The sequence below is a fragment of the Acartia tonsa genome, chromosome 12 (genome assembly GCF_053477335.1).
Source record: "Acartia tonsa isolate MP-2025a chromosome 12, ASM5347733v1, whole genome shotgun sequence".
In the NCBI taxonomy this organism is placed as follows: domain Eukaryota; kingdom Metazoa; phylum Arthropoda; class Copepoda; order Calanoida; family Acartiidae; genus Acartia; species Acartia tonsa.
In genome coordinates this window covers 2,655,856-2,667,820 of record NC_137271.1, presented here as the reverse complement: position 1 = coordinate 2,667,820, position 11,965 = coordinate 2,655,856, and the positions used below count along the sequence as shown (strand labels likewise).

The window sequence follows — 11,965 nt, the reverse complement described above, 5'->3', positions numbered from 1 at the left end:
CTTAATTTTTTGTTTTTGTAATATTCATCGTATTATAGACAGCTTTATGCGGATATTAAAATTAAAAATTAACATTTTTAAAACCATATTTGTGGAATTTGTCTGTAATAGAATACTATACATGGATGCTGTGAGTATTGGTTTAAAAAATATGACGTAACAAAAAAAATTAGCCAATGAGAGGCTGTTATTGACCAATGGCGGCATGCGTAGTGGACTCTCATTGGCTAATTTTTTTTGTTACGTCATATTTTTTAAACCAATACTCACAGCATCCTATACATGATTTCTCAGTATGGCTAGGAACTGATTCTAATCAGCGGATATTGATTGGTTTCGAAGCCATGCTGGAATAGTTATTTATCGCATCGTATTATAAACGGCTTTCCGCGGATATAGAATCAATGTACAATTATAAGATTAAAACCAGTTTTTTAGCCCCGAGTTGCCGAAGGCACGGGCTTAAAAAAACTGGTTTTAATCTTATGATTGTATTTTTATATTCGTAGAAAGCTGGATATAATATGATGCTAGACATAGTTTTTTCGTATGGATGAGAACCGGTTCCTATCCACCGGATTCGAATGAATACGAGAATAAAATATAACGTTTTAACTAACAAAGCATGTTCAATAAAGCTTTGCAACTTATTCTTTATTTTTTATGTATTCAAGAGATTTCTATGTTAAATATTCTTAGTAGCAAAGCTACTCTATAATTCACGTCAGTCAGTTTATAACGCAGTTGGGAAAATGTAATTTTTTCATCATCTCTTGCAGATAGAAGACAGCTGAAATTTCTAGTTATGATTCCTGTGACATCGAATACTTTATTTTGTCTGTGTTTGTCGGTCCTGATTCATGAATTTCTTGCAGGTTTTGCATATTCCCTCTTTTTTTCTTTTTTTATAAGAACTAACCATTTACTTTATAACTTCCTTTGTCTGTTAGTCCATTCCAGGATGTTTGTTTGCTTTGCTGCTTATGGATGTTGCCATTCATATTTTTTTTATTTGAAGATTTGTTAACATCATTTTGCACACCATATTTTTGCTAAAATTATTGTTTTTTTACCCATATTTATTAGGTTTACTGATTAAAATGAAGTGGAAATGTATATTTATTGTATTATTGATTCATGTGTCCGTTTCAGCTGCCTTTTTCCCAGGTAACATTAAAGTTTAGTGAGCAGCTATATTAGATTTAGAATAAACTGATCTATTGTATATATGTAAAGACCATTTTTCAATGACCTTTTTGACCAAATTACTTTCTGTTACTGTGTTAATATAAGTGACACCATTTTGGTTGATTTTCAATGACCCAATAGAAAGGTTGCACAAGGCGGTTGCAATGTTGAGATTCAGTTATCTAACCCTTCCTCCCTCTAGTGTTTTACTCTAATTTAGAATATGTAGATATTGTGAGAAATTCTCGTAAACCCTGATAAAAGTATTTCTACCAGCTGGCTAATATGACAAAAAAAAGAGTTAAATTTAAAAATTAAAACAAAATTTATCAATGAAACAAAAGATCTGTTCTGAGTATTTTTATTATTTATTTACAATTAATATTTCTTAAGTATCCAATCATGAGTTGCGCCAGTTCAGCTAAACCTAAAAATAGTGTTTATCAGGGAGGGAGGTGACATTAGGCTGATTATTAGACTAGTCCTCAAAGTTTATAATAACGTTTTTTATTCGATGGCTTAACAACTTTGGGAACTTTTACTAAATTTTGATTTGTTGCTTCATTAAGTTGAGTGTTCAAACGTTTCAATCACCAATTTTAATCACTAGAATGAATTATTTCTGTATCATCATTGGGGATGTACATCAATTTATCGGCCACTATCTAATCCCTTTAGGTCCCTGAAAATAACTGTAATGTTTACCAAAAACACTGAGACCAAACCAGAGCCCCATAGAGCTTCCAAAATCCACGAGAAAGCTAAAAAGAATATATCTTATGGAAAAACAATGGGAATTAGATATTTATATCCTGTATCTCTCTCTCTCTCTCTCTCTCTCTCTCTCTCTCTCTCTCTCTCTCTCTCTTTCTCTCTCTCTCTCTCTCTCTCTCTCCCTTTCTCTCTCTCTCTCTCTCTCTTTCTCTCTCTCTCTCTCTCTCTCTCTCTCTCTCTCTCTCTCTCTCTCTCTCTCTCTTTCTCTTTCTCTTTTTTCAAAGGTGAAAACAAAAAAGATGATATCTAGGTTGATTAGGTTTAGTTTATCATACACATCTTTTCACAGATAGTAACATGAAAATTTGAAAAAAAGCATCTTGGGGCAACAAAACTGATGTTTATTTCATTTAATACGATGCAGTACAGTATTTTTCAACATGGCTCTGAACCGGTTGTAATCCAATTGATGTTAATCTGTTTGGATTCGCACGCTTATTAAATTTAACCAACCAAAGAATTTTTTATCCAATCTTAACCAGACAAATGCCATCTAGCTAAAAAAGATGCGTAGATTTCATTTCTGGCAACCAGAAAATCCGCAGAAACCGAATTAACGAGATCCAAAAAAGTTTCATTAAAAAAAACCTTACACCAAAAATAACAAACAATAATTATAACGACGACTTAGTTTCTTTTTCCTGTTTAATTCGAATATTGAAACTAATTTTCAGGCATGCATGTTTGTTGGTATAGTACTTTTTTTAGAAACCAAAATACAGACATATTTAAAACTACGAAATTGTATATTAGTTACTAGAAAGATTATATTTTTTTTCTTGCTTTAAAACAACTTTTTGTACATAAAAACCCGTAATGTCTTCATTATTGACACAAACATGCATGCTATATAGTTTTAAAAAATTTAGTCAAATAAAATACCTGATTAGAATACAAAGCAAGAAATAAAGGTTATCAACTCCCTATGAGCTTTTTATGTTAAATAGAATTATTAATAAGAATAAAAGAGTTTCAAAAAATAGTAAAATAACAAAATGTTAGGTGAATTGTTAATATTAAATCAATCAAAAAATGTTTTACATTCTTATAATTGATTTCAATAAATCATATATATGCTCAAGAAAGGTTGTTTATAATTATGAATTCTACCAGACTAAAATATAAAAGGGGAAATAGTTTATGAAGACGACACAAAATGATTTTAAAAATTACTTATTTTTATCTTTTTTGTAATCTTTAACAATTTTAATGTTTTTATTATGTAAATATATAAAGTATTATTCAAACTTAAAGGATTTAATCTTTTTCTTTGTAATTTATATGTCTAAACAGTGTAAAAATGAAGTTCTTAATTACGAATTTTCAAATCATTAGATTTTAATACAGTTTATTATAGAAATAAAGAATAATTTCAACAAAAAAAAATTGCTACAAAAAGGCTTACTGTATTATTAAACTGACTTAATTGTATAATTGCATTCATTTTGTTTATTTACCTTGAAAAATGAGTGTTTAAGTGCTGCATTGGTTAAAATCAAACCTAAAAGTGCTCTTTATTCAGTGACAGAGTGAAAAAAATATATACCTTGTTTTATAGTTTTTGATCTCTTTTTTTATATATTTTTATCTGATATGTATATCAAAATTTAAAAGTATCTATTTCATTAGATATTCATACTTTGTTAAAACGTCTTGGTTACTTTTTGCACTATATTTGCTCTAAAAAGGATTCTTTATCTGACTTCTACATTTAAAATGAAAGATTTTATCCCAATTATTATGTTGACTGTAGAAAAAAAAAATTATTTTGTTTATATGCAATTTTCTATAATAAAATGTGAGAAATGCCTTTTTTCACATGGAGGGCGAAAAAAGTAACACTGAAAATATTTTTTATGTCTTAAGCATGTCCTAAACTCATAGATAATAAACTTTCATAAAAGATTTATTTCAGAATATGTCATTTAGGGCATAAAATTAATTTTGCAAATTAACATTGCAAATGTTTGCCAATAACTTTTAAAAATGATTTCTGCGGATTTTCTAATTTACATGGGTGTTTTCTACACATTTTCCCCTTTCTAAAAATACCTTCCTCATAAAGATTGGCTTCCGGAAAGTATATACTTTCCAAAAATGATATGTGTTCGGAAGCCAAATTGGTTAAAAAATGGTTTACCTTGAAAAATTGTAATAAACAATTTTGTATTTGTAAACCATTTGGTCTTCGAAAAGAAACCTGAAAGAATTATCTTTGTCACTGCTAGTTTTTCACAATTAGATTTAATTAAATTACCCAAAGTTTAGCGGGACAAAGTGTCTCAAAAATCATCCATGTGACGTCATAAAAATGAGAGATTATCCGCCTCTTTTTATTGGTTTTCTTTCCTACTCCTCTCATCTCCCTCATTGTTATGACGCTACATGGCTGATTTTTGAGACACTTTGTCCCGCTACACCTAAAGTTTTTAATCCTTTATAATTTTATCTGCTTTTGTTGCTCTGCTACTTATGGACATAATTGTCCGTTGTTAATACATGGATAGATAAATGGCAGATAAATGAATAACCTGACTCCTGTTGCTCCCATTGGATTTCTACTGTTTCCATACTTTACCTAAATCAAAACAATTGATTTGAGAATTTGGATTGTAGAGGATAGTTTTTTTTTGGGGGGGGGGAGGGGTAGGTAGGGGGTTTCTAAGAAAGCTTAATATATGTCAAGGCTATTTAAGTCTTGGGATGATCACCCTCTTTCCTTCCCCTTCTGTAGATTACGATTAAAGTTCAAACTATTGGACACTCAAGTTAATGAACCAACCAATCAAAATCCAAAAAAAGTCCCCAAAGTTGTGATGACAAAGAATGAGAAAACGTTATTATAAAACTTTGTTGACTAGTGTAATAAACAGTCCAATGTCCCCTACCCTCCATGACAAATTGTCTTAAACTAGCGGCTTCGCCCATAGAAGCCTCTAGAGACACGATAAACTGTTTCTTTCAATCTAATTTAAAATCAGCTTTTTACCAAATTTATTATTTTCGCCGATAGATGGTGTTAGTTATGTTTTTAGCTAATTTCAAAAAGGCCGCAGGGCAGCGTTTTTTGTTATTTTTGTCGATTTATCTGGGGAGGGGGGTGGTACCCTCCCCAAAAATAGTTATAAACCTTCCCGGGACTTATTAGAAACTTAACTGTTAAGGAGAACCCGATCGATTCTGCACATACTGATACACAGACACACATCCTGTTACTTTATTATAAGAATATAACCCTACCGTTGTAGTAAGAACTGTGCAGGGTCGTTTACATCCTCTCTTGGCATGGAAATCCTCCATCTCTATAATCTTACTCAGATGCACGGTCAGGCGAATGTTGTTCTGCAAATCTTGTTTTATCTAGCATTCAAATATTTCAAAATAATTTTTCAGTTGGTTTCTAACTTTCTATAACAGTTATACTGTTTAGAAAGCGTAGCAACTATATAATCATCCGTAAGTCCATTTGAGGTATGCATTTTAGGACAACAATTTTTGCATGATAGATTTATCTTATTCATCAAATTTTTGGAACAATGATTCTTAGGACAACAAGGTACAATAATTACAGCAAATCGCTTAAGTATGTTCCAAAACAGAATCCTATATTTAAGCAATTTGTATTTTTTGCAACAATTTTGTTTTAAATTAATATTCTGCTTATTAAGTTTTGCCACTATATAACAATTGTTCATGTTCTTTTGTACTACCCCGTTTGATTTCAGAGCTTTGCTTTTTTTGATCATCACAAAATCCTCAAGTTAGAATATTGAGAATCAATATAAAATCTCTTGGATGTTGAACCAGATTTTCATGTACTCAAAAGAGATACTCACAGCTGGCTAAAATAACGATATCCCCCATCAACCCCATTCTTCACGTATTCTTTATACATTTTATAACAAATGTTATTGAAATACTAATTTCCTGTTGAAGGGTAGTTTGGGTTGGGTTTCTCCAATCCATAGTAGGGCACTGATTCTAAGAAATAAATTCACAATTTAAAAAAATATATTCTTGTTTACTTGGGCCGGATATTTTTTGGCTGGATACCGAATATCCGGCAAATTACCAGATATTGAAATAGCATAAAAATGTTCCTCATAAAATTGGCTACTAGCTGCCATGAACAGCTGCCGCCGCCAAAAATCATGTTTATAGATTTCTAATATAAAATTTTCAAATAAATAAACGTTTTTTGAAAAAAAATTTCTTTTAGCTTTAAAACTTTGAAAATTACAGCACTTTGAAATTTAAAAAGTTGGAATTTTTGTAGTATAATATAAAAGATTATATTGCCGGATATCCGGCCAGATAGTTTAAAAATCCAGCCGGATATCCGGACAACCCCTATTCTTCTATTATTCTGTCAAAATGTTTAGAAATATTAAATATCTTAATTTACCTAGCAAAAACTAATTCAGGGATAGGACAAGGAGATTTAAAAAGTATTTGTTAGAGTCAAGAATAGAAATATATTGAAAAAAAATCACGAAATCTTTTGTCAGAAAACCATTTCCACGTATTTTTTTATTTTTAATACTTATATTTTTTAGCATGACTTACAGACAGACGGACAAATTAAATTACACATACTGGATGTCCATAAGTATAGGGAATCTTCACAAAGAAATTCAGCCGTCTATCTTGAATAGATGCTGAGTAATAACATTTTTACTATTGCGTTACTGACGGACAGACAAAGTGAATTATTGAGTAGATTTGATACCAAAATATTTCCAATAACCTTTTTTGAGAGCCAGGTTGGGCTACATTTGAGATTGGTGAATTGGTCTGTTATCTTTGATAGTTGCCCATCTACACATTCCTATAATAACAATTTTATATTCTCTGCAATACTAGTGGCTGCTCCCCTATCATCTAGGAGATATGTATTTGAATCGCATCGTATTATAAACAGCTTTCTGCTGATATAAAAACATTTACATTTTTATATTCATAGAAAACTAGATAATGATATAATACAATGATGTAAATAAAGTTTTCAGTATGGCATAATCCACTGGATACTGAAAAATAGATTTAAAATAAACTTATATATAAATATTAAATAGTTTAAAACCATCCTGGGTCCTCTAAGAAGCTTCCATTAAATGAATAACTCAATTGGTACTGTAGTTATAGAAATATTAAGCTACAGACAAAAAAAAAAATTTTTGTAATAGAATATAGCCATTTCAAAATATCAAGGGTTTATCTCAACTATATGTCTTTAATAAAATATCAACAAGCAATTTCTAAAAATATTTTGAAAATATTCTCGTCGATTGGGTATATGAGTTTAGTTTGAAAAGGTTTTTAAAAAATGTCAGGTAAATTTCACATAGGTCCCAGTATGGTTTTAGGATACTTTATTTTTAAATGTAAGAAAGGGTTCTAGTTATAGAGTATCTGCTCTGCTTAAAAAAAAGGCTTCGAACTCACCAAATATTGTTGGTCTGAATACTCTTTGCAGCCACCCTCATTTGTTGGGTCATACACAGAAACCTTTTAAATCAAGATTAATTTTAGTTTTCCTTAAAGAGCCTTGTCTAGCGCAGAACCCCCCCTCCCCTTTATTTTTGGATAAATGGAAAATAAGTTGTTTGTTTGTTTCTTATTTTTGGGAATGATAGGTTAGGTTGTATTGGTAGTACAAAAGTTATAGGCCCCGCAGGATTAGAGTTCATCCGTAGGGATTAGGCATATGGGATAAAATAACTTCTTATTCAATCTATTTTAAAAACAATGAAACAATTTTGAAGGAAAGCATCATAAATATATGTATATTGCACTAAAACTCAAGGATCTTAAGGAATAAGACAATGGATGATAAATTGATTCAAATCTCTAAAAGGATGATATACAAATGAATCTCTTTAAAGAATAAAATATTTTGCTGAAGTACCAAAGTTTTCAGGACTACAAAAAAGAAAACTAATATATAAAACTTTGGGTACCAGTATAATAAACATTCATATGTCCCCACCCACCCTCCCTGGAAAATGCCAAAACTAAAAAAAAATTACCTTTTTTAGATCAACAAAATAGGTGTTAAGTTTACCCCTTTCAATTAGGATGGCATCGCCCCTAGAATAAGGACAATTCCAAAAGCAATGTTATAGGTTCGAATCTCGGCACAACACCATAATCAAATAAGTATAAACGGGTTCCTACTGCTTCTCTGTCAGATGTGTGACATTAATAGTTAGAGTACGGGGGAATGCATTGGCCTTAAACAGGCGCAACTCATTACAATGCACAGTTAGGACTTCCAGAAAAAGGTCATGCAATAAAAGAGTTGGCTTTCTAAAGGGCATGTTATAATCATGCACATAATTGAGATTCAGAGAAGCTCTTAAATAAAATCTTGTACTACCAGTGATAAGACAATGGCCCATAAATTGATTCATCCCCAATGATGATAGACAGAGTTACCCCTTCTGTAGAATATAATTACTAAATTAGTGGCTGAAACGTTTGGACACTCAATTTAATGAACCAAATAAACAAAATACCCAAAGTTGTTAAGCCAAGAAATAAGCAAACGTTATTATAAAACTTTGGGGACTATTTTAATAAACAGCCCAATGTCCCCTACCTCCCTCAAACTTTACCTCTGGCTATTGATATTGAGGGCAGGCAGGGTTCTTAGGTTGGGATCAGTTAGGTACACTTGGGATCTGTTCTTAAATTCTTGGTGCTCTTGGGATTTATTAACTGTTGCTTGTTCAACTTAATAAATAGATAGATAGATATGTTTGTAATAGAGTTTTAGTAACGATTATTCAGATACTACGCTTTCTAAATTGTACCTAACTCTTACAGGAATTGTAATTCATATTTTGAAATATATAGGAGAATTCTAAATAAATGATAAGAGCTATCTATCACGTACAAACCCTAATTATAGAGAGGCTGTGCTTTTAATAAGAAAGGACAAACAATACTTAGAACAATGAATTCATCAGAAATCTTGTAATGAGAAAGCTCCCAACAATAGCCATACTTCGGATAGAACCTTCATAAAAATTAAATAAATTGTTAAAGACATTAGTGAGAATCACAAACGAAGATAAGTGTCCCTAATGGTATTTTCTTATGTCAGGCTTATGTAAGCTTTTAGTTAAGTATACCTTTGGAGTTTCTTAGTTATTGTTAAGTATTCCTAAATGTAGTAATGTCAAGTAAGACTTAGGAAAGGTTTAAGGTATCTTATAAAGTTTACTAGGGGTTCCTATTTTGTTCTTAGTTACATTAAGCTATGTCAAGAAAAAGCAGGTTTGATGATATACGAGTACCTTTTGGGTTATGTCTTAAAACAGCCAATTGTTTTTCTAACTAAAATTTTTTAAAAATATTCCTATCTTTTTAAAGTTTTTGAGCACGGTTCCTTGTAAATTCCGCCACATACATCCTATCTGTGTTATAAATAATAGCAAGTAACCAAAGATATTTTTGATTTTTCTAATTATAAAGAATGGTTACTTAAAAATATTTTTATAGGGTGATTTTTTTTAATAGAAAATATGGTAAATTAACCTCCCCCAATATATATAAAAAACACAAATCATATTCAAATATTGGAAATGGGCAGGTGTGCTAAACATTTGCAAATTATTTTTTTTCGTTAAAATGAATGAACAACAAAATAGATGTAATTATTTGATTCTACATTTAAAGAGCTATAATTCAAATTTTATTACAATGAGTACACTTTTAGTTATTTATAATGTTTCTTTTTTTCTATTTATGTAGACGAAAAAAACTTTACTCTAATTCAGACTTATCTTTCATATTTTTTAATTTTATTTTTTATTTAATTATTTAATTAGGGTTACATAAAATTACTTAGGTATACTTAACATATAAAAGGTATCTTATCTAGTTAAGTCAGGTAGAAAGCAAGTACAAATTCTCATTCAATCCAGGGAGGGAGGGGTCATTGGGCTTTCTAAAATATTACATTAGTCCCCAAATTTGTATTATAACGTTTTCTTATTCAATAGCTTAATAACTTTTGGGACTTTTTTTCGAAATTTAATTGGTATGTTCATTAATCTTAATATCCAGCCGTTTCAACCACTAATTGTACAGGACAAGGACGTCCAAACTTTTTTATATGGGGGGGGGGGGGGGGTAGATATACCACACTTTTCTGGGATCTTGCCAGATCAAGTATCAACTGTGGGGAATATCAAAGGATGACTCCATGCAAAATTTGAGCCTGATCCGGCCAAAACCGGCCGTGATTTTTATAAAAAACCGGTTTTTCCCGGTTTTTAGGGGGTATCTGTAAATCGATTCAGCTGGAGCAAAACCGGTTGGAGGTACAAAAAATTTTACTTCACATGAAATTTAGCCAATGTAATTGCCTACAAAAATGTACTTCATCATCAACTTGATTGGACAACTCTTTCCCCTCCTAAATGTCCATTAAAATCTCGGAAACGGCAAAAATCGCCAAAAATCACACCTTCGGCGGCGATTAACGGCTAAACGGTCAGCCGGAGGCGAATCAAACATAAGTAAAGAAATGTCCGCCTCAAAAAGTTGTTCAACATCAAAGAGATGCTTGAAGTCTCTAAAACGACTCCTTCCCCTCCTTTAAGGGGAAAAACTGAAAAAACATGATTTTCAAAAGTATGCCCACTTCGTGGGTGTGGGGGGCACTGAACCCGTCACCCCATGGTCCCTAAATATATAGTCTAGGCGGCTCACAATGCTGAATTTTCACTAAGTGAAAGTCTTGTGTCATTATCTCTTATGAGAAAAAAGTTATTAATTTTTTGATGGATTTCTTTGATGAAATGACAGGCCGGTCAATTTTTAGGCCATTTTTTGCGGTTTTTGGCCTGTCACGCCCAAACGGTTTGAGATAATCTCACGGGACCTTTTGCCCAACCTAAGTCTGGTTATTTGTGAGGTCTAAGAAAGAAAAAATTCCGGATTGGATGAAGCACGACGTTGCTACGATCCGTCAAAAATCGCTGGTTGGCTCATTTTGCCCCCTCAAACCCTCACCATGTGCCATTTTTCTGTGTAAAGATTATTATTATAATCTTTTGCGTAAGTCTGATTTTTTTCCCTAGACCTCACAAATAACCAGACTTAGGTTGGGCAAAAGGTCCCGTTAGATTATCTCAAACCGTTTGGGCGTGACAGGCCAAAAACCGCAAAAAATGGCCTAAAAATTGACCGGCCTGTCATTTCATCAAAGAAATCCAACAAAAAATCACAATTTGAAATTTTAATTAATTAATAACTTTTTTCTCATAAGAGATAATGACACAAGACTTTCACTTGGTTAAAATTCAGCATTGTGGGCCGCCTAGACTATATATTTGGTGACCCTGGGGTGACGGGTTCAGTGCCCTCCACACCCACGAAGTGGTCATACTTTTGAAAATCACGTTTTTTCAGTTTTTCCCCTTAAAGGAGGGGAAGGAGTCGTTTTAGAGACTTCAAGCATCTTTTTGATGTTGAACAACTTTTTGATGCGGACATTTCTTTACTTATGTTTGATTCGCCTCCGGCTGACCGTTTAACCGTTATTCGCCGCCGAAGGCGTGATTTTTGTCGATTTTTGCCGTTTCCGAGATTTTAATGGACATTTAGGAGGGGAAAGAGTTGTCCAATCAAGTTGATGATGAAGTACATTTTTGTAGGCAATTGCATTGGCTAAATTTCATGTAAAGTAAAATTTTTTGTATCTTTAACCGGTTTTGCTCCAGCTGAATCGATTTACAGATACCCCCTAAAAACCGGGAAAAACCGGTTTTTTATAAAAATCACGGCCGGTTTTGGCCGGATCAGGCTCAAATTTTGCATGGAGTCATCCTTTGATATTCCCCACAGTTGATACTTGATCTGGCAAGATCCCAGAAAAGTGTGGTATATCTAGGGGGGGGGGGGGGGGAGATCAAAATTCAAAAATTTTGCCTAGGCATCCCAAAATTCAATTTGGGCGGGGTATCAATTTATCTACTATTGTCTTATCCCT

The 11,965-nt window shown here is 32.2% G+C and overlaps 1 protein-coding gene across 1 annotated transcript in view; it reads left to right on the top strand.

Moving 5' to 3' along the window:
- The first annotated feature begins 1,090 nt into the window (after positions 1-1,090).
- Positions 1,091-11,965, top strand: part of LOC145334456 (uncharacterized) — a 67,348-nt gene continuing 56,473 nt past the window's right edge. The window contains exon 1 of the mRNA XM_080179920.1: positions 1,091-1,167. Coding sequence (XP_080036046.1) covers positions 1,101-1,167 — 67 coding nt within the window. The 5' untranslated portion in view covers positions 1,091-1,100. The remainder of the gene's footprint in view (positions 1,168-11,965) is intronic.